The following is a 21,587-nucleotide window of genomic DNA, read 5'->3' on the forward strand; positions in this document are numbered from 1 at the left end:
TGGTCATTGTTTTACCATGTTTTAAAAAACCAGGTATAGTTCAGATTAATAGATTTTGACACATAAGCAGGCTTTAATATGACCTGCTGTCCTATAGAATGTGAAAGTTATAGGCAATTAGGTAGTTTTTGGAATTCAGTTAACAGTTTTTACCTCTGTTACTATTAAGATTGAAAGGGAATGTGGCTACTATTAACAAATAGCAAGTATTTTCTCAAAATAATGATAAATATATTTTGTATGTAAAGTGGCAAGTTATAAAATGCAAAACAGTCCAAAAATAGTTCTGGAATGGCTAATAATTTTTATTTAATTTTGTAAGCCTAAGGTAGAAAGCATAGGCAGTAACTTTTACTAGTCAGTAAAAAGCAACTGTACCAGTCCACTGGTAATTAATATATACTAAACAGAGTTGGAAAGCACTTTACTGAAAGCAAAATATTTAGAGAAAATAGACATTTATACAAAATTATAAAATGCTTACGGTAAGAATAAGTGCATTTCAAGGAAAGCACAAACTTATTTTAATTTATAGAGCCAGTTAAACCCTTAAAAAATTTTAAGTGGAACTTGAAATATGCAAAAATGTATAAACATTCTACAAAAGATGGTCATTCTTTTCCTGAGTATACTAAAGCTATGAAACATAGGTGACAGGGGAAGGCAGAGGCTGGGAACTCTTTTTCAGGGACATTTCCTTTCTACACACTGCTTCCCTCCTTCTTCATACTCTTGTTTGGAAATCCACATCTGTTGAAAGGTACCCTGTAAAATGGAAAGAAATATAATCATGCCTTATTTATTAAAAAAATTTTTTTTTCTCTTTTAATATCTTTATTTTCATTTCACAACTCCTAAACTTTGAAGAACTTAAGAGTCCTCTCCCCCAAAGACGTACTCCATTACTCTTATTTCTGGCCTCCAGAACCATTCAAAGACACTATCAAGAGTTGCCTTTAAAGTCAGAAAGAATATTAAATCCCTCAATACCTGTATAGGATTAGGCAGGAAGACTGAGGATTTAGCTCTGATGGCTGGAAGGTTTGAGTACTTAGTGACTTTTACTTTGGCTGCTCTGAAGTAATAAAGAAATGCTCTGAGTCTAGGGTACAAAAAAGTACAAGACTTTTTCTCCTGATTCAAGGCAGACAATCAGTGCAAGTAACATGTTAGACCCCTCCCCATAATTTCACCATATGCCTCAAGAACCAATTCCTGACTTCCTGTACCTCACCGAACAGACCAGGAAACAACTTAAGAAGGAACATGCCTTGTAGACAAGTCCTCAGTGCAAACCAGGGGTATTATTAGAAGAGGTATGCACGTTAACATATTTCCATCTCTGAGAAAGAAACGGAAATTAGGCTGAAACGTCCACTAAATAAGGCAAAGTGGCATTCTGTTGTACCAGAACATATAAAACTGGTAATTCTTATCAGGCCTTCCATTCATTTATTTCATAGTTATAAAATGCAAAGATAATGAAGCACTGGAATTTTTAGTATTTTGACTAAGTTTAGTATAATTCAGTAAGAATATTGAGTTTTGCAAAGTAGCTCATCTACTAACCAAAGAAGCTAGAATGGAGCCACCAATCCATGAACTAAACCTCCGTTCCACTGTTGTATTATTTGCAATCAGCTTCAACCGCATACTCTAAAATAGACAGGGGAGAACATGCATTAGTGTAATTATAAAACTGGTGACTCCGGAAATTTCAATTTTGACAAACACTTCTGACTCTAGTTCAAACTCGGATAGATTAAACATGGTAATTCTGAAATAGGCTAAAACGCATAGGTTAGAAAGGTTTTTTAAAGTACTTTGAATATGGCTTTTAATATACAGTATTTGATAAGAAAATAAACCGTATAAACTTTAGAAAACTGCATACTGAAGTATGCATTCACAATATATATCTTATAAAGCAAACCTGTTCTTGACACTACCAATCAGGTAATATGTAAATGCTTCATATTATTAGTTCATTTCATTCAACATGTGACATTAATTATTCCAGGCTGCTTCCTGTTTGTAGTCCTCCGCACTCTTCCAACTGCTTCCTTTTTAGGCCTTTATGCTTACACTAATCCCTCCTATCTTAGTTCATTCTTGCCCTTAACAAATCAAAATATAGCTATCAGATCTCAGGTAAGTTTATTCATTCTGCTTCCCTTCCAAACAGAAGCACTTTGTTTTGAACTCAAAACTCTCGTTATATACATAATTTTTGACTCAGTACTATCTCCCACCTCACTTCCTGTATCAAGAGATTTTTTTTTCCTCTACATAGGAATGTGTCTCATGACAGTTATCAAATTGCAGATATCTTCCAATATTCTATTCTACCTATGAACACGTAGTTTGAGCCTTTTTTCATAATGAAATAAATGTGTGTGTGCCCGGGGTAGAGTATGGGATGTGGGTGCAGTGCTAGAGATTAGAGGGGTGAACATGAGTTTTTTGTAGGTAAAGAAGATCATGTCTACTAATTACAGTGGAATATTTTTCCTTGTTTCAATTTTTGAATTACTTTTTAAAGGATAAGGATAGTTTCTAATTGGTCCTGATAAGATCAGGGACCACCCATATCTATATTTGTTATTCAGGGACTTTCTATGAAATCTAATGGTTAATATGGTGATTCAGGTATCCTCTAGATCAGACTGCACAAGGCAGATGTCAGTCTTGTGCCTATAAATGCAAGTACCACTTTTAATGATTTTATTTTTTTTTTTTTTGAGACAGTGTCTCACCTTGTTGCCTTGGTAGAGTTTTGTGGTGTCATAGCTCACAGTAACCTCAAACTCCTGGGCTCAATTCAGCCTCCCAAATAGCTGGGACTATTGGTGCCTGCTACAACACCCAGCTATTTTTTTTTTTTTTTTTTGTAGAGACAGAGTTTCACTTTATTGCCTCGGTAGAGTGCCGTGGAGTCACACAGCTCACAGCAACCTCCAACTCCTGGGCTTAGGCGATTCTCCTGCCTCAGCCTCCTGAGTAGCTGGGACTATAGGCGCCTGCCACAATGCCCGGCTATTTTTTTGTTGCAGTTTGGCCAGGGCCGGGTTTGAACCCGCCACCCTCAGTATATGGGGCTGGCGCCCTGCTCACTGAGCCACAGGCACCGCCCACACCCAGCTATTTTTTAAAGATGGGGTCTTCCTCTTGCTCCTCAAGTTCAAGCAATCCACCCATCTATACCTCCCTTTTAAATTATTATAAAAATGGCATATGTAAAATATTCCTTAAGACCAAGGCTACTAAATATAAAATTCTAAAGATACTGTTAGGGCTTATAACCCCGAATAAGTTTTTCTTTTTTTTTGGAGTTTGTGGTCGGGTGGCTGGGTTTGAGCCTGCCACCTCCGGTATATGGGGCCAGTGCCCCTGAATAAGTTTTTTTAACTTACGTATTTAAATTTTAGTGTATAATAACCAAAAAAGCAAATTAACGTTTTAAAATGAAAAGATTATGACTGCCATTCACCCTGACTTACCATGTAAATTACCTTCTCCCTCAAGTTAGGTTAATAAGTAAAACTTAATGAAAATGACATTCAAATAAGAGTAAACAATAGATGTTATATTCTGGGAAAACTTGGTTAAAAGGGTATTAACTTATTTAAATAATACTGTACTGGGCACACACAAAATACCATGATATACTGAAAAATGAACCTTGTTTACAAAATTACACCACCAGTGAGGATGCATGTGACTAAAGAACAAACATAACTTACTGGGGGGGTTTTCTGAGACAGCTCTCTATTCAACCTGTCGGTAAAACTCTGTATTAGCGTATTTCCTCCTGCCACTATCACACTGCCATAGAGACCCTAGAACAAAAAAATTAAATTAGTTCCAAATGTTTCCAACAGTTTTAAATACAACTACAAATAAAACCATGTCCTCTACCACAATTTCCTCCTTTTCTCTTTTTTTTTTTTTTTTTTTGTAGAGACAGAGTCTCACTTTTATGGCCCTCGGTAGAGTGCCGTGGCCTCACACAGCTCACAGCAACCTCCAACTCCTGGGCTTAAGCGATTCTCTTGCCTCAGCTTCCCAAGTAGCTGGGACTACAGGTGCCCGCCACAACATCCGGCTATTTTTTGGTTGCAGTTTGGCCGGGGCCGGGTTTGAACCCGCCACCCTCAGTATATGGGGCCGGCGCCTTACCGACTGAGCCACAGGCGCCGCCCAATTTCCTCCTTTTCTTTTAAAAAATGTTTTACTGGGGGTGGAGATCTCAGTGTGTGACAGACCTTTTGGGGATAAGACACAATTATAGGAGGGACTATACCTAACAAATGCAATCAGTGTAACCTGGTTTCTTGTACCCTCAATGAATCCCCAACAACAACAACAAAAAAATTAAAAAAAAAAAAAAAAAAAAAAAAAAAAAATGAATCGCTAGCCCAAGAGTTTGAGGTTGCTGTGAGCTGTGACACCACAGCACTAAAAAAAAAAAAGTTTTATTACTATATGGACCTAGTAGCTTAAAATAGGTCCATATAGTAATAAACAATATTGTACATCCTGGATGTACATTCAATTCGTTTGAGGAGCTTTTAAAACACCAATTCCTAGGGACAGTTCAATAAAAACCTCTGGTGATGGGATCCAGTTAAGTTTTTTTTTAAGAGATAGGGTGAGGTGTGGTCACTCACACTTCATTCTGAGACAGTGGTTTTCAACCTCCCTAATGCTGTGAACCTTTAATACAGTTCCTCATGTTGTGGTGACCCCTAACCATAAAATTATTTTTGTTGCTAATTTTAACATGAGGAACTATATGTGGCATTGGGAAGGTTGAGAACCAAAGTAGCAACGAATTTGCTACTTTGAAAAATTCTAAACTTATACTTCACTTGTCCTAGAAGGACATGCCTACAAGGTTACTTACTAGTTGAAATAAAGAATGAAGGCCAGGCACATTGGCTCACGCTTGTAATCCTAGCACTCTGGGAAGCCAAGGTGGGTGAATTGCTTGAGCTCCCCAGTTCAAGACCAGCCTGAGCCAGAGTTAGACCCCTGTCTTTAAAAATAGCCAGGTGTTGTGGCAGGCACCTGTAGTCCCAACTACTTAGGAGGCTCTGTCTCAAAAAAAGCCTTTTTTAAGCAATGTAAGTTTTATACAACCTTAGCTATTAGCACTGTGACTTTAAACAAAATGATATATAACAAAAACAATTTCTTTTCCTGAAACAATGTCATTTAAGGACATGCTGTACATTGTTTCACTTTAAGTTGCAGTTTCCAAGAACTTACAGATAACATCAAATAAGGACATACGATATCTATCTAATTATGCATATAGTATATGATATGGAGTTAGTACTCAAAAACCTGACAAAGCACAAAAAAATAGCAAAATCATCTAAAATAAATTCCACATAGAAGTTACACAATTTAAACCACACCTTTCTGAAAAATAAAAGTAGAAGCAAAGTTGTGCTATGTATAAGAAAATCACCAGTTGGTTAAGCACCTGTAGCTCAGCAGCTAGGGCGCCAGCCACACACCAGAGCTGGAGAGTTCGAATCCAGCCTGGGCCTGCCAAACAATAATGACAACTATAACCAAAAAAAAAAAAAAAAAAAATAGCCGGGTGTTGTGGCAGGCGCCTGTAGTCCCAGCTACTCATGAGGCTAAGGCAAGAGAATTGCTTGAGCTTGAACACCACAGCACTCTACTGAGGGCGACAAAATGAGACTCTATCTGAAAAAAAAAAAGAAAAAGAAAATCACCAGTAATATATAAATTTTGGTTTCCCACATTTGAAGAACTCCAGAGCAACACTGTCTAAAAACTTTCTGTACTGAAGGAAATGTTCTGTATCTGTGCTGTCCAACATAGTAGCCTCAAAATAACTGAATTTTAGGTTTTCATTCATTTTAAATTGCCACACTGGACACCACAGCTTGAGAGTTTTATATTTTTCCTTTTCTAGTACTTCATCTTTTTACACATGCTATTATAAAATGGACTTCAAAGACAATGGCCTAATCCAAAAGCCACCTTTATTCTGTAACAAGAGACTGGCACTTACTGGTCTGATATCAATATCACACATTCCAACACTTGTAGTAACAACATGACTGACTCCTAACATTGTATTTCCTGACAGCCCCTGCAACAAGAACAACAAAAATAAGTAGTAATATATAATAGAAGGACTTCATACAGTAAAGCACATGCAAAAAGATATCTTTCTTAGACACTCTAATTACAAGAGCCCTTTAAAAATATAGGAAAGGTCAGGCTAATCATGAAATCAGCTTTCATACCTTTACATTAGAAGGGTCAAACAATCCTTCAGGAATCTTCAGCCGTTCTGCACCAAAATCACAGTTGTAGCCATTGGGGAATTCATAATGAACAGTTGGCATCTGTGCAGCTACTCTGAAACATTAAACAGTATTACACAAAAGACAAAAACAATCTTCTTCAAAATCATAAACTATGGAATTGTCAACTTGTGAAAAATCAGAATATTTTATTTTAAAATGTTATTCAGTATATCTTAGCATAACTTTATACCTTTAACCAGTTAAACAGTCTATGATTCTTTTTTTGCAGTTTTTGGCCAGGGCTGTTTGAACTTGCCACCTCCAGCATATGGGGCCGGCGCCCTTCTCCTTTGAGCCACAGGCGCCGCCCGATTCCATCTTTTTTAAACTAAACAAATCTTTTCATCATTTATGAAGTGTACGATTTAAATAAGAAACATACTGTTCGTCATAAGTTGAATCTGACACTTGAAGTACTGAAGCTTGAAAATCCTGGATAACACACTATGGACAGAAAAAAAAAAGTTTAAGAAACAAAACCAAGATTTTTCTTTACAATCTATACTTTTGTAACATTACACTTAAAATCCTTTTTTTTCTTGAAACAGGGTCTTAGGCAAGAGAATCAACTTAAGTCCAAGAGTTTGAGGTTGCTGTGAGATGTGATGCCATTGCATTCTACCGAGGGCGACAAAGTGAGACTGTCTCAAAAAAAAAAAAAACAAAACTTTCCTAAATGAAACTGGACCATGTTTCTGGATGGGTAAATCACTTAAAGAGTATAAATCTTCCAAGCAAGGACTCTGAGTAGTAAGAAACCCAATTGTAAACATTTGCTTTAAAAGGTCAATTACACCCACCACAGCTCAGTGGGTAGGGCGCCAGCCACATACACCAAGGCTGATGGGCTCCAACACGGCCAGGGCCAGCTAAAGCAACAATGACAACTGCAACAACAAAAAAAATAGCCGGGCATTGTGGCGGGCTATAGGTCCCAGCTACTTGGACGGCTGAGACAAGAGAATCGCTTAAGCCCAGGAATTTGAGGTTGCTGTGAGCTGCAACGCCACAGCACTCTACCCAGGGTGACAGCTTAAGACTCTGTCTCAAAAAAAGAAAAAGAAAGTAGAAATTAACATGTATCTGTAGTGTGAGAAATTGTTTTTACTAAGCTCTCCCTGTCAGTAAGCCTTATGTTCAGAGATGGATTTTTAGTAAAGAGACTGACTTTCTCATCTGCTCTTTGCTAAGACAGTAATAGACATCTTTGACATGGCTGAATAATGTGGGAAAAGAACATAACTGAGCCATACTAGTAGGTTTCTACAAAATCTAAACCAATTTTCTTAGCCAACATGTTGAGAATAGTCTAGGTATAGTGGTTCATGCCTGTAAACTTAGCACTCTGGGAGGACTGCTTGAGTTCAGGAGTTCACAGCACTCTACCACACAGGGCTACCCAGTGTGACTCTGTCTCAAAAAAAAGTTAAGAATAATATAATGCTTGTTTCTAAAACCAAAATTCCTTTCAGGTCTCATGTTAGTAATCCAAATGGATATGTAGCAGTTTGTAGAGTTATTTGTCTGGCAAATAGGAAAAGCATGGCCTTTTTCCCCAAAGATCTTAATTTTGTTTGTAAAATATCATTAAAAATACAGAGCTTGGAAACATAAAGTGTCCAAATTCTATTCAAGGACTTAGAGGCTATAACATTTTAATGCCCATGCAAAAAGCATGTAACATTGCAAAGAGAATAAGGGTTACTTACATTACACATGTAATTGTGCCAAGACCTTGTAACCTGCGGCAATTTCTCTTTTCTTTTCCAGTTTGCTGGAGATCCTTCACGAACAGCTTCCTGAGAGTACCAAGAACACGCGCGAGGTTAACAGGGTTCTTAACACAGGAGGAGTTGGAGATAAGTTCCACACACAAAAAAATCCAATCATTACTTACTTTTGATGCAATCATGTATGGAGGAATCAACTCTATATTCATTTCTTGGAAGAGCTCTCTACATTGCATGGTAATAAAATCTCCAGCAAGAGGGGATTTCACAATGCCTATGAAGCAGATTAAATAAGGCTAAGAGAGCTTTACATCCAAACTCCTTGGGACCAATTTCCTCTGATAAATCATTTTTCCTAGAGAAATCATTTTTTTTAGGTATCATTAACTGCTCTTCAAAGCATAAAGCCATGTATTAGTTTTAAATATATATATATATATAATATGTACTAAAGATTTAAACTAATATCTTTGATAGTGCAATTAGTTATTTCACGTCATTGTATCTTCATAACATCTAAAATCGTCTAACCAGTGTGTCCTGGTTAAATACTTATACCTTGTTGAAGGACATAGCCATCGTGGACTGGAATTGCAGTGGTATGAGTGGCTCCACTGTCCAAAATCAGCCCAGTAGAACGACCATTAGCAAATCTAGTTTAAAGAATTAAGGAAAAGAAAACATCAAGGTTCTTATAATAATGTTTATTGTCGAGGGACAATTCTTATGTTCCAGAAACCATTTCTGAAACATGTACATGACAGTTTAAAATGTGTTGAATCTACAAATGAAAATTGGTTATCAAATAATAATTCTGGCTTAAGAACAAATGACAAGAGGCAGAACTTCCACATAGTGGAAACCTTTCTCCCTTCTATTAAGTTGGTCAAAATTAATATAATCATCGAGTCTCTTGAGATTGACCTAAGAGCTTAAACAAATTGAGACACATTTTTTTTTTAACAGAAACTTGGTAAGAACAGTGGGAGGCTATGACATTTGAGCCAGGGACTACAACCATTCTCAAAGAGTACTAAAGAGCCATTTGAACAGTTTGGCAGTTCCCCAAACTCAATTGGGTTGGAAAACTAGTGACTTCAACAGCTAACAAATATTAGCAGATCCCATTTTCCACAGCTCTGTACTGTACCATGTAAACATACCCCAAACTGGTATTTAGGAGCAGGGCTATTTACTCATTCCTCAAACATTTACTGAGTATCTTTTATGTACCTACTAAATCAGTTGCTTAATAATGTCACGTCACAGGGAGGGAGGAAGAGAAGGAAGGAGGCCACCTGTGTGGCACTACAGGAGACACATAAGAACCAAAACTATCTCTGCTCTGAAGGCTATCCTGTTTATTGAAGTAGAGATCGGTAAAGCTGTGAAAAAAAAAGCTCTGGATGTCCTGGGGAGGATGTGGGTACCAAAGAGAAACCCCATTATAGGTGAAGGTTAAAGAACACTGGTCTGGGCAGATGGGATGTTTTCTTTTTGTACGGTTGTTTGTCCCACAAAAACAAATATGTGAAAAAAACCATTGAGGCTGCATGGTGGCTCATGCCTGTAATCCTATCACTCTGGGAGGCCGAGGCGGGTGGATTGCTTGAGCTCAGGAGTTCCAGACCAGCCTGAGAAACAGTGAGACCCTATTTCTTTAAAAAAAAAAAAAAAAAGCTGGGCATGGTGGCAAGCGCCTTAAGTTCCAGCTACTCAGGAGGCGAAGGCAAGAGGATCACTTGAGCACAAGAGTTTGAGGCTGCTGTGAACTGTGACGCCATAGCACTCTATCCGGGGCAACAAATACTCTGTCTCAAAAAACAAAAATAAAATACCATAAGTGGCATCAGTCCCTGATCTCTCACTGGAATGCGACAGTTAATGTGTCTTATTTTTATTTTCTAATTAATTCTTTTTAAATTTATTTTAATATTAAATTTAAAGCTTAAAGTTTCTGTTTTAATTTCTAACATGTTAAATATTGCCAGATACAATTCACATATATATATTTTCAACTGGTGTCCCATAGCACACAGTTGTGCCGTGAGAGGATCTACGTGTGCTGTGAAAATTTTTAAAGATCATTAATTATTTTTGAAAGAAGTTCACAGCACACTAAGTATATTCTTTTTTTTACTATTTTTTTTTGGGGGGGGGAGTAAATACATTTATTGATACCCATTTTATATATGGTTCAATGAAATAATCTATAAATATAAAAGCATTTTTCTTTTGGATATCACCATGGTCCATGTAAATACTCGACAGTCAGAATCACCTGCAGGAAACACTTCAAGTCACACTGCTAGGTTTACAGACCTGATATGCATACTGCGTTAAACAGTAGCACTTATGTACTTAAGTGGTCCAGTTACTGTTTTTTTTTAATCAACTTAATTTACATGTGCTGCAAAAGTTTAAGTATAAATTCATGTGTGCCGTGACATAAAAAAGGTTGAAAGAATCCTAAAACCAAAAAGTTTGAGAACCACTGGAAGAACAAGGTTAAAGAACATTAGTTAGCACAATCCAGAGTGTAGGAGAAAAAAAAATCTATTAACAATAAACAAATAATCACAAAGAAAAGTGGGAGGTGAGATCTACAGATTAGGAAACTTAAGAGATATAACCGACAAATAAAATGTACATATGACCTTTTTTGGGTCCTGATTCAAAATGTATGATTAAACTGTTTTAATAACAAAAAGAAATTATGGTAACTTTTTTTAGAGGGACATAGTAAAATCTTTTAGAGGACACATACTCAAGTTTCCATAAATAAAGTTATGTGTCTGGGAAGTGCTTCAAAATTATGGTGTAAGGGGAATGTGGGTGGGATTATTGCTAATATAAATCACTGGGTGTGATGAAAATGGTTAAGCAGGGTAGGCACATAGGGGTCGCCATAACATTCTATCTTATGTTTGAAATTTTCTATAGGAAAAACTTTGAATAAAAAAATAATACCCAATTCTGTTTATACATGTCTTTTAAGGAAGCAGCCAAAAAGACCTGTCTGGAAATTCAAGAAAAAAAGACCTGTCTGGAAATTCAAGAATGCCATTATTGCTCTTGGACAACTTTGCTTACTTTATGATTGTTTCCTGACAGGGTTACTATGAAAATTAAGTGAGATAATAGACACCATGAGTCTATCAAGTTCTCATTCCTTCTCCTACTCAAAATTCTGCAATGGTTCTCTAGAGTCTCATTTTCATATTTTTAAAAACCTTACATGGAAGGTCTCTACTGACTGACCGAAACCTATTTTACAACTCCCACCATATGCTAACATGTATCTTCAACTATTAAACTAAGTTGTTGTAACAAACATTTAGACTTTTTACTTCCACCCTTCTGCTGAAGTCATCTCTAAGACACAGCACTGCAGACAAGTGTTAATAACAGTAACCAAAGTGATCCTCAAATACGCATATAAAAATCTCTATCACAGCAAGCCAGGAAAGGTATACAGGACAAGCAAGTAAAAAACGACGCTCAGCTTTCAAGTACTTGAATAAATTCAAGATCATATACTTGTAAGCAGTGCAAACTGGACTCTAAACACAAAGCTCTTTCCCCTACATCATGAAGTTAAGTTCCACTTTCTTTATAAAAGTTTGTCAGGCTACCCCATTCCTTCTCTGAACTACCATGATTACTACACAAAAAAACTCAATTTAAACATGTACTTCATTATGGCTTTTGCCAACGTTGTCTTGAAGTATTATTTAAATCCATCATTTAGCTTTTAACAAGAATATTTACATGACACATTCTTTGAGCTCAAGGCATAATATTTTCCTATGTGTTCCTTAATGTGCTTACAATAAATATCTGATGATTATGTCTTAAACAAATTTACAATTAATTTCTAATTTCTATAATACTAGAGATAGGGAGAAAATGGCTATCTTTTAATTCATTTAAGCCAACTGGTTAAAACACTGTCTTCTAACCACATTACCCTTTGTAAAAAATAAACAGACAAAAAAACCAAGTGTTAATCAGCATTTGAGTGTTTTCTTATTTCTCTTTCATATCTTCTAGTATTAGTTCCAATAGAAATACTAAAAGAAACCATCCTTTTCTTGGGGTTGCGCTACTGTCCAATGAGTACATGATGAGGGCAATACTGCTACACCTGCACGACAGGTTCTCATCAACTAGAGCTAACACCTACACAACACACTCACAGCAACTAGAACTTTGCTTTATATTGGTGCAATTTTTGGAAAAAATAAAAATAGTATTAAAAAAGAAAAAAACACTACAAGTTAAAAAGCAAGAGAGTAGGGGAAAAAACAACTTCTGAACAAGAAAGAATTGGCTCATGTCTTCTGTCAAAGGTATTATATTTAGTAGCATTGTACACACTTCTAGAGAAAAGATCAGTACTCCTTTCAAGGATACGCTGTCAAAACTGCAGTTTTGCACAGGAAGAATGCAGGGATGTTGTAATGTTCAAACATTAACTCTGTCAGTTTCTCTCTCTTTGCTCTAGTATTCCACTTAAGAAGAAGGGGGAAAAAGAAGAAATGGAAATTATTTGTACTTTAAGAGTTAAAAATGTATGATATTAACAAAGATGCAAAATATTAAAAATAAAATACCATAGCAAATCATCTTTAACAATATCTCTTTATACTTAATTTACTTTTATTTCTTTATAAACAAATTAGATATAAATTAAAATTAAAGTTTTTAATAAAGCCTGCTTCTATAAATTCTAGAAATTACAGACTTCTCAAAGTACAAGGAAATTGGGGTTCTTAAAAACTATTATTCAATTATAAATCTAGTAATCAAAATCCTAAACACAAATTTTAGACCACCAAATTCTCCCACTTATAGTGATAGTCATAAAGGATACTGTAAGTTGAAATAATAAGATATTGATAATTTATAACCACTATGCTCTCTTTCTGGGCCCTTTTTGTCTATATATTAAATGTATTTCACGAGAGACTTCAGTTTAGAAATTTCCAGTGCTAGTTCAACATTTGACATCTCTTTTGGAGACCTGAGGATAAAAGTAGGTAATAGGGTTGGGAGTGGTGGTCCACGCCTGTGATTCCAGCACATTAGGAGGCTGAGGTAGGATTGCTTGAGGTCAGGTATTCAAGACCAACCTGGTCAACGTAGTAAGACCCTGTCTCTACAAAAATTAGAAGAATTAGCCAGGTGTGGTGTTATATGCCTTATAATCCCAACTACTCAGGAAGGCTGAAGCAGACAAATCACCTGAGCGCAGGAGTTTGAGTGCAGTGAGCTATGACAACACCATTGTACTCTAGCCCCAGCAACAGAGTGAGACCTTGTCTCAGAAAGGAGAGGGAGGCAAGAAGGAAAATAGATATACACAGCTCTTTGGGCACAAGAGATGATTCACAAACCTACAACGGGAAGCAATGTACGGAAATCAAATGTTAAAACAAATCCTGGGGGGGGAAAAATAACCACCAGAACCCTTTTGGGTTTTGTTGTTCTCAGAATATTTATTGAAATAATAAAAGTTATGACAGTGTTTAAAAATTAATCCTCTATTTAATTTTCAAATTCAAAATATGAATTTCAACACCTCTTTGAAGAAAAAGAAATATTTGAAATATTTCAAATGAGGAGAAAACTAAAGGGGAAAAAACCCTAGAGAAACATGGAAAAGAAGTCTTTGTCTCACCGGTGCTTCTGACATGAGAACAGGATGCAGGCTGGCTTCTGATTTGACGTGCATTTTATAGGTATGATCCAAAATAGCCTGGAAACTATCCCAGTCTTCAACTGGAATATAAAATTAATAGCTTGGAAACAATTAATTGAAGATGAATACAGCATCTTGAGAGATTGTTTCTATGACTTAGCAATTTATAATTTAATACACGGAAACTACTTATTTTACAGATCTATTTCACCACTTAGTACTTTACACAGAAGTTATCTTTTTTTGTTTGTTTTTTGAGATAGGGTCTCACCCTGTTGCCCAGGCTAAAGTTCAGTGGTGTTGTCATAGCTCAGTGCAATCTCAAACTCCTGAGCTCAAGCAATCCTCCTACCTCAGCCTCCCAAGTAGCTGGAACTACAGGTGCACACCACCACATCCAGCTTATTTCTTTCTCTCTTTTTTTTTTTTGATAAAAACAGAGTTTTGCTCTTGCTCAAGCTGATCTCCAACTCCTGACCTTGAGCCATCTGCCTGCCTTAGCCTCCCAAAGTGTTAGGATTACATGTGTGATCTACTGTACCCAGCCTCAGAAGTTATCTTTGTTTTCTACATAATCTTTTTGGTCCCTCTAGCCCTAAATCTGCACCAAATGTAGTTAAAGTATCTAATAGGCCTAAAATATCAAATAAATATCATTCAACAAGTTACTTAGAGGCCCAGTGTATAATCCGAATGGTAAGAAGAAATACAAAAGACTTGTATGGTCCAGACTTGATACCCAAAAGACATTTTTAAAATTCAGAGCATAGCATATATCTTCATTTTGGCTTGCTCTTCAATATTCCCTTAAAACTGCTTGCATAAGTCACTAACGACCTTCTAAGAGGCAAGTCTATGGAGACTTTATATTTTTAATCTCACCTGACCTCTCTAAATTATGACACTATTAACTATACAAGAGTTTATAAACTTTTTCTGCCACAGCCCAAAGAAGAAACGATGTTACTTGTATAATATATTACTCCACAGGCCCATGTAGATTGGCGCTGGGGAGGAAGTCAATGGACTTCGTTGGTAAATTTAACTTCTCTTTTTCTCTCCCCTCCTTAGTGTAAATCTCAATGTCACATCTGAGAACACCGAAAATCACCAGACTTTTATGCTTCCATAAGCTTTTTGCTCTCTTGCTCTTCTCCTACATCCCTAACTGCTCCTCTTCACTGTCTTTCATGGGTGCCTCCTCTTCTTGATTGGTTAAGTACAAGTTTTTTCTAGGAACTCTATCCTCAACTCTCTTTTCATATTCCAAACTCTGTCTGGGTAATAAAATGCAACTCCATGTCTTAAAATCTTTATTCTGACCTTTTATTCACCTGTTTACCTGCATGTCCAAACACTTTGAACTCAATGAACCCATGTAATAGCAAGCCTGAGAAAGACTTACTTACAAGCTTGAACCTTAGCTGGTGTCTAGGAACTTGACTGGCAAACCATTTCCTACACTGATAAAAACTTTCCCCAAATGAAAAGAGTACCAAAACTGTACAAATAATGTGGTCTGTACCAAACGCCTGTTTTCCTTCTGGAGTCTAAAATCTTGGTACGTGAAGGGCAGGGTGTACCTCCATGACCAGCTTTCAGTAAAAGCTGTGGGTGTCGTGTCTCTGATGTATTCTCCTGGTAGACATGTGCTGTCATGTTATAACTTGTTTCTGGAGGAAGCTTGTTGCTGGAGGGATTAAGCAACTTGTGTCGACTCCACAATGAAAAGACTCTTGCAAGCCCAAACTGGAAAGTGATTTGGGGTATCCTCGACACACTTTCCTTTTAAAACCATAAAACTTGCTCCTTTCCCTTCTGTTATCTCAGTGAATGGGACCCTCTATTCAGTTACTACAACCAGAACTCTAGGAAACCTTCTCAACTCTTCTCTGCTTTTCACACTTGCAATCACTCAGTACCATTTTTCTCTTGGATATCCTAAAAGCCACCTCAGGATCTCAACTATCAGCATTAATAGTTTTAACTCTCTTCATTTCTCATCTGGACTCTTACTTCCCTTATTGAGCTCCCTGTCTCTGTTTCCTTCCAATCTAGCCTACATTTTGCTGTTAATCTTTCCAGAAGACAAATATGAGCATATCACATCTGTTTAAATTCCTTCAGTTAGTAGCTTAATATATCCCTGAAATGGTTTACAAGGTCTTTTATGACTATTCTGACTACCTTTCCTGCTACTAATCCTAATGTACCCAATGTTGCAGCCATACTTAGCTATATACTATTTATAAACGTGTTCAGTTTCCTTCACAACTCCATCTCTTCACACATTAGTCCCTCTACTTTATCCAAATTTGTCAGCTAGCCTAATTCTCATTCATTGATCAAGACTTGTCACAAAAGACTGGGCAGGGTGGCTCACCCCTGTAATCTTAACACTTTGGGACACCAAAGACAGGAGGATCACTTGAGACCAGGAGTTGGGAGACCAGCGTGAGCAACAGGGAAAGACTCCCTCTCTATAAAAAATAAAAAAATTCATCAGACATCATGGTCCATGCCTACAGTCACAAGCTACTCAGGAGGCTGAGGCAGGAGGATCACTTAAGCCCTCAAGTTTGAGGTTGCAGTGAGCTATGATGATGCCACTGCTTTTTAGCCTGGGCAACAGAATAAGATCACGTCTCAAAAAAATAAAGAATTTATCAGAAAAGTTACCTACTCTGTGAAAACCATCACTGACTCTGCAATGATAGAGTTAAACATCTCTTCCCTCTAATCCCATTGGTTCTTGTATACCCCTGTATTAGAACATTTACCCCACAGTGTATCACATTTGTATGTATGCATCAATCCCACTGATGCCATGATTATAAGTTTTTTGAGGAAAAAGAACATTTCTTGTGTATTTTTTGTATTCCCAGTGCCTGGTGCATCAGTTTGTAGAATAAAAACATAGAAAAATGGCTGATGTTCTATACCATGCATACTCTATAATCAAATCCATGTATAAAATATCATACCCATCCCATTTTTCAGTGGTGAAATGGCTTCCATATTCTCCCTCGGAACACGAAGGGCATTAGTATCTATGTAGTAGGTAGGACCTCCTTGTTTGCCTTTATCGCCATCTATTTCCATCAACGTGCTTCCGTCATCTCTTTCTACCACCATACCAATGGCTGTGGGGAAATCTACCTATAAGAATCAAAAAAAGGATGTAGGAATTTCACCTGTTTTTTAGCAAGGAGTCATTTCCCCCCCAACTAATGTCTTGTTTTGAATCAGAATTTCCATATAAATTTAATTCTACATGAATAGCCCTATATACCCAGTTAACTCTAACATTACTTACCTTAGGGCAGTCCTCACCAGCATAACCAGCTCTCACAGTATAGGACCCAATGTCAAAAACAAGAGCTCCAACTTCATCTGAAAAGATTAAAAGATAATTAACATAAACAATTTGCAAATATCATATAAAAATTAAAGTACTTAATGTGCTTACTATGAGAACATATTGAAAGCGCTATAAAAATAAATATTCATGTTATTACTAGCTTGAACCTAGTTATAAAAATACCTTACAGATTCACATAATTAAAATAACAAATCATCCATGAATATCAGTAGATGTCCCATCAGGAAATAGAATACGCTAAAAATGGGTACTTTGAGGAGTTACTTATTAAAGGGGCTATTTACAAAGATACAGGAAAGGTACAGGACAACCAGAAGGGACAGTAAATCAATTCCACTTGATGTTTCATGGGTACCTCAAATTCAACACATCAGAAACACTGTTAGTCTCAGCATTGCCTCTCACAATGGGTGATACCAGTCCTCAGAGGCAAAAACCTCAGATTAGTGAACACCTTCATCTTTCAAGTTCTGCCAACTATTTCTGCTAAATATTTCTCAAAACCCCTCCTCTTTAAAATCAATGCCACGGCTTGGCGCCTGTGGCTCAAGCAGCTAAGGCGCCAGCTACATACACCTGAGCTGGCAGGTTCAAACCCAGCCCAGGTCCACCAAACGACAATGACGGTTGCAACAACAACAAAAAACCAATGCCACTGCCTTCAATCAAGTTCTTAACAGGAAATTACAATTTCCTAGGGGTACTGCGCTTCCTTTTCTTCACCTTTTCAATCTACCCTTCAAACTGCTGTAATGTGATCTTTCAAAATTGTAACTCTGATCACTTTGGCACCCAAATTTTCCAATAAAAATAAAGGTGTTAGCTATTCAGTGGTTTCTCATCACCTATAAAAGTTCAATCATTCTGGCTAGTTGATATTGAAGGCCTAGCATATCTGGCAGCAGGCACTTCCCACCACATTACTGAATAATACTTGTATGTCATCTCCCAAACATACCATCCAGGGGTCCTCAAACTTTTTAAACAGGGGGCCAGTTCACTGTCCCTCAGACCTTTGGAGGGCCAGACTAGGTTTAAAAAATATATATATATGAACAAATTCCTATGCACACTGCACATACCTTATTTTGAAGTAAAAAAACAAAACAGGAACAAATACAATCACACCGCCTCATGTGGCCTGTGGGCTGCAGTTTGAGGACCCTGCCTCGCTCAGGTGACCTGTGGCATGCTGTCCCTGTCCACTCCTCCTCTACCATCCCCACTAACTCTCTTGTAAAGCCTGCCAACATTCTCACACTGAGTTAGTAACTTTGTGCTACCTTTAAACTTTCTATATACTACTATTAATGAACATGTACCTCATTGATACTGCTACCATTTATCATCAGTAAAAGCTGCTATCAACTATATGATGCATTATTTCATGTATCAATAAGAAAAAAATATACTGCCACTTAAACCCATACTCCAACGTCAGCTGCTTAAATGAGGGGAAAGATATACAACTAAGAATCAATAAAATATGATGCCCATTTACTTAATTGCCATCTACAAGACTAAACTTCCTTCATTTCTTTTTCTTGAGATAGAGTCTCACTTGTTCCCCAAGGTTAGAGTGCCATGATATGAGCCTAGCAACCTCAAACTCCTGGGCTCAAGTAATCCCCCTGCTTCAGCCTTCCAAGTAGCTAGAACAACTACTGTGCCACAAGCCTTGGCTAATTTTTCTATTTTTATAGAGATGGGATCTCACTCTCACCCAGGCTGGCCTCTGACTTCAAGTGATCCTCCTGTCTCAGCTTCACAGACTGCTTGGAGTACAGCTGTGAACCCCCATGCCTGGCCTACGAAGATCTTTTTGGTAAGTAGATTTAAAAATACAGTTTATTAAGTTATTATTAAAATTTTGACTGGGATTGCTTTTTATAGGAAACCCTTTGAAAAATGTGGACTGCCATAAATACTAAACATACAGCAGTGATTCAAATGCAAAATCATATATTCATATATATATCTGCAAGTTTACTTTACATGTGAAATAGGCTTCAATACATATTCCTCTATATAAGCCAATGAGAAGCAGAGCGTTTATTTTGAATGCCTAAACATATGTGATTATGCTGTTGGGTACACATTTGAAAATGACCTATGGAGAAATAATCAAAACACTTTTTACAAAACAGGAAAGGGTTTTATTACAATGCCTTTTCTTTACCCCAGAGATATTTGTTCCAAACTTACAACAAAGTTATGTAACTTTGGGCTGGTTAATCTATTGCACACTTTATTTTCTTCTTCAATTACATGAAGATAGAAGTATTGTCTCATTTATTGTGAATTAAATGAGTTATTGCATGTATTAAATGTAATGCATGTAAAGCCTCTGGAATAGTTCTTGGCCCACAATATGCATTCAGTAAATATTGGCTGCTTCCATTACTATTATCCATTATCTATTTTGGTCTTACTAAATAATGCCTAACAAGGAGTAATGGACAGCCTCCAGGTCCTTGGATCAGTGAACCTGAAAATCATAATAGAATCAACAAGTTCAATGAGGCAAAAACACACAGACCTAGTTTTTCTGCCAGGAATGCATCTCAGACGGAAAAAAGGTAAATCATGAAAATTGAGTAGGCCTTCTCCATAGTAAAAATGGGAAATTCTTACATTGCAAAATCAAAACCAAAGACATAAACAGAGATGGAGGAAGGAGGCAGTGAGGGTCAGCATATCACTTCAGAAGACTCTGAAACCACACTCCCAAAACTTTGTAAACTTTGTTATTCCCTATCTGTAATATGCCACCTCTTCAGAAACAGCAACATTACTAGAAACAGTAACAACAGGAATATTCTGGACTTGTGTCCCTGATCTCCAGCAGGTCAATTACAACCCAAAACATGATATATATTGATACTCTGAATCGTCTGGGGGTCCTGCAAAAATGGAGGCTGTAATTCAGTAAATTCAGGATGAGGCTTGAGATTCTACATTTCTAAAAGATTTGCAAATGATGTTGACAGGGCTGGTCCATGGACCAAACTGTGAGTAAAAGTGCAGTACCGTGCAAGAATTATTCTGCAAATGGAGAACTTGAAGCTGGGAAAGGGGAAAAGTAAACTACCCAAGATCAAGGAGCTAAATAAATAGTGAGGTTCAACCGGGTCTGTGTAAGCCCCAGCTCGTGGTAGGTAATCTTTCTACTACACCACAGCCTATTCAAGGAAAGTCAAAGAACAGACACGTTGGACTCTAGGCAAACTTTCTGGGCATCCTTAAGTTACAGGTGTCCCTAAATCCCAAACAGATCCGCCCACGAGAAACTCCACAATCAATAGGCAGGAGTTACGGAAAGGTGAGAGCAGCGCGAGAGCGGGGCGCATCCTAAGTGGCCGCCACTTCACCAATCACTTTTACCTCTGGCTGTTCGCTTTGCTATCTACGGAAACCCTCCGTCCACGCTAGCAAACTGCTGGGACCTTCCAAGTTCACCCCCTTCCCGCCCCCCACCGCCAATACAGCCTAGTTCTGGAGACCCTCAGGAACATGTGACCCTGGGGCCTCAGGGCCTGCCCGCCCACCTCTGAGGCTTTCCCGGGGAGAAGCGCATACCCTCAAAATCTCGCTCCTCTGGGCCCCGAGACAGAAAAGGGCCGCAAGGGGAAGCGACTCCTCGGAGCCCAAAGCTCACGCTGAGCCGGGTGGGCTCCGGGGCGGGTCGAGAGCAAGGCGGGGACGCGGCGGAGAGGCCGGGTTCCGATCCGGGAGACCGGAAGGGAACGCCGGGAAGGGGAGGGCTGGGGGCGGCGGTTACAAACGCTACACGCCAAAAAAGGCGCGCTCTCTTGTTTGGTCGCACTTACCTCCCCCGTACACGCCGCCGCTCATAGCTGCTGTCAGCGCGATTCCTACGCTAAAGGATAACCGAGCGAAGTGACCGTGGCGACTGCCAGGCGCTAACCCTAGACCCTATCAACTTCTACCGCCACCCACCTCGGGCAACAAAGCGACGTCCACACACCCCGGCGCGCAGGCACACTTGCTGGCGCCTCTTATCAGCCAATCACGAGAGTCCCAGCCTATGTACAGCCAATCAGAACGCGGCTATGCCGCTTCCCTGCCGCGGTCCGGCCGATTTAACCAATCGAAGGCAGCCATGGGGGCGGGAAAAGAGGAAAGCGACGGAAGGAGGGAAGGAGTTGGGTTGTGGGTCTGGAGAGGGAGGAGCCTCCTGGATGGGCGGGAGAGTAGGCGGAGGGAGCTCAGGGAGGAGAACTGCTCCAGAGGAGAGTCTGGGACGCCTGGAGGGGTATGACTGGGCGCCGAGGAGCAGCGATAACCCGGGTAGAGAAGGGTGGTCCCCCGGAAATAGTTTGGAAGTTGAGACCGTGTCTCCACGCAGCGATTCCTGTCCAGTGATTGTGCTGATGTGAAAAAAAATTATATTATTT

General features: G+C 38.3%; 1 protein-coding gene and 1 pseudogene across 3 annotated transcripts; one reads left to right on the forward strand and one right to left on the reverse strand.

The window, feature by feature from the left end:
- Positions 1–280: 280 nt before the first annotated feature.
- ACTL6A (actin like 6A) lies at positions 281–21,217 on the reverse strand. 3 transcript variants are annotated; one of them, XM_053564774.1, is made up of 14 exons: positions 21,000–21,217; positions 17,104–17,180; positions 16,772–16,946; positions 13,767–13,867; positions 12,500–12,597; positions 8,642–8,736; positions 8,251–8,357; positions 8,063–8,152; positions 6,736–6,797; positions 6,291–6,405; positions 6,053–6,133; positions 3,744–3,839; positions 1,570–1,656; positions 281–765 (listed from the first exon to the last, which is right to left on the reverse strand). In XM_053564774.1, exons 1-14 carry the CDS (start codon positions 21,022–21,024, stop codon positions 685–687), a joined length of 1,290 nt encoding a protein of 429 aa, XP_053420749.1. In that variant the 5' UTR covers positions 21,025–21,217; the 3' UTR covers positions 281–684. The 3 variants fall into 3 exon arrangements, with proteins under 3 accessions (XP_053420749.1, XP_053420750.1, XP_053420751.1); XM_053564775.1 differs by lacking the exon at positions 21,000–21,217 and adding an exon at positions 20,749–20,889; XM_053564776.1 differs by lacking the exon at positions 21,000–21,217 and adding an exon at positions 20,718–20,889.
- LOC128568301 (uncharacterized) lies at positions 12,166–12,325 on the forward strand (annotated as a pseudogene).
- Positions 21,218–21,587: the final 370 nt, after the last annotated feature.

This window comes from Nycticebus coucang, chromosome 16 (assembly GCF_027406575.1).
Source record: "Nycticebus coucang isolate mNycCou1 chromosome 16, mNycCou1.pri, whole genome shotgun sequence".
NCBI classification, from domain to species: Eukaryota; Metazoa; Chordata; class Mammalia; order Primates; family Lorisidae; genus Nycticebus; species Nycticebus coucang.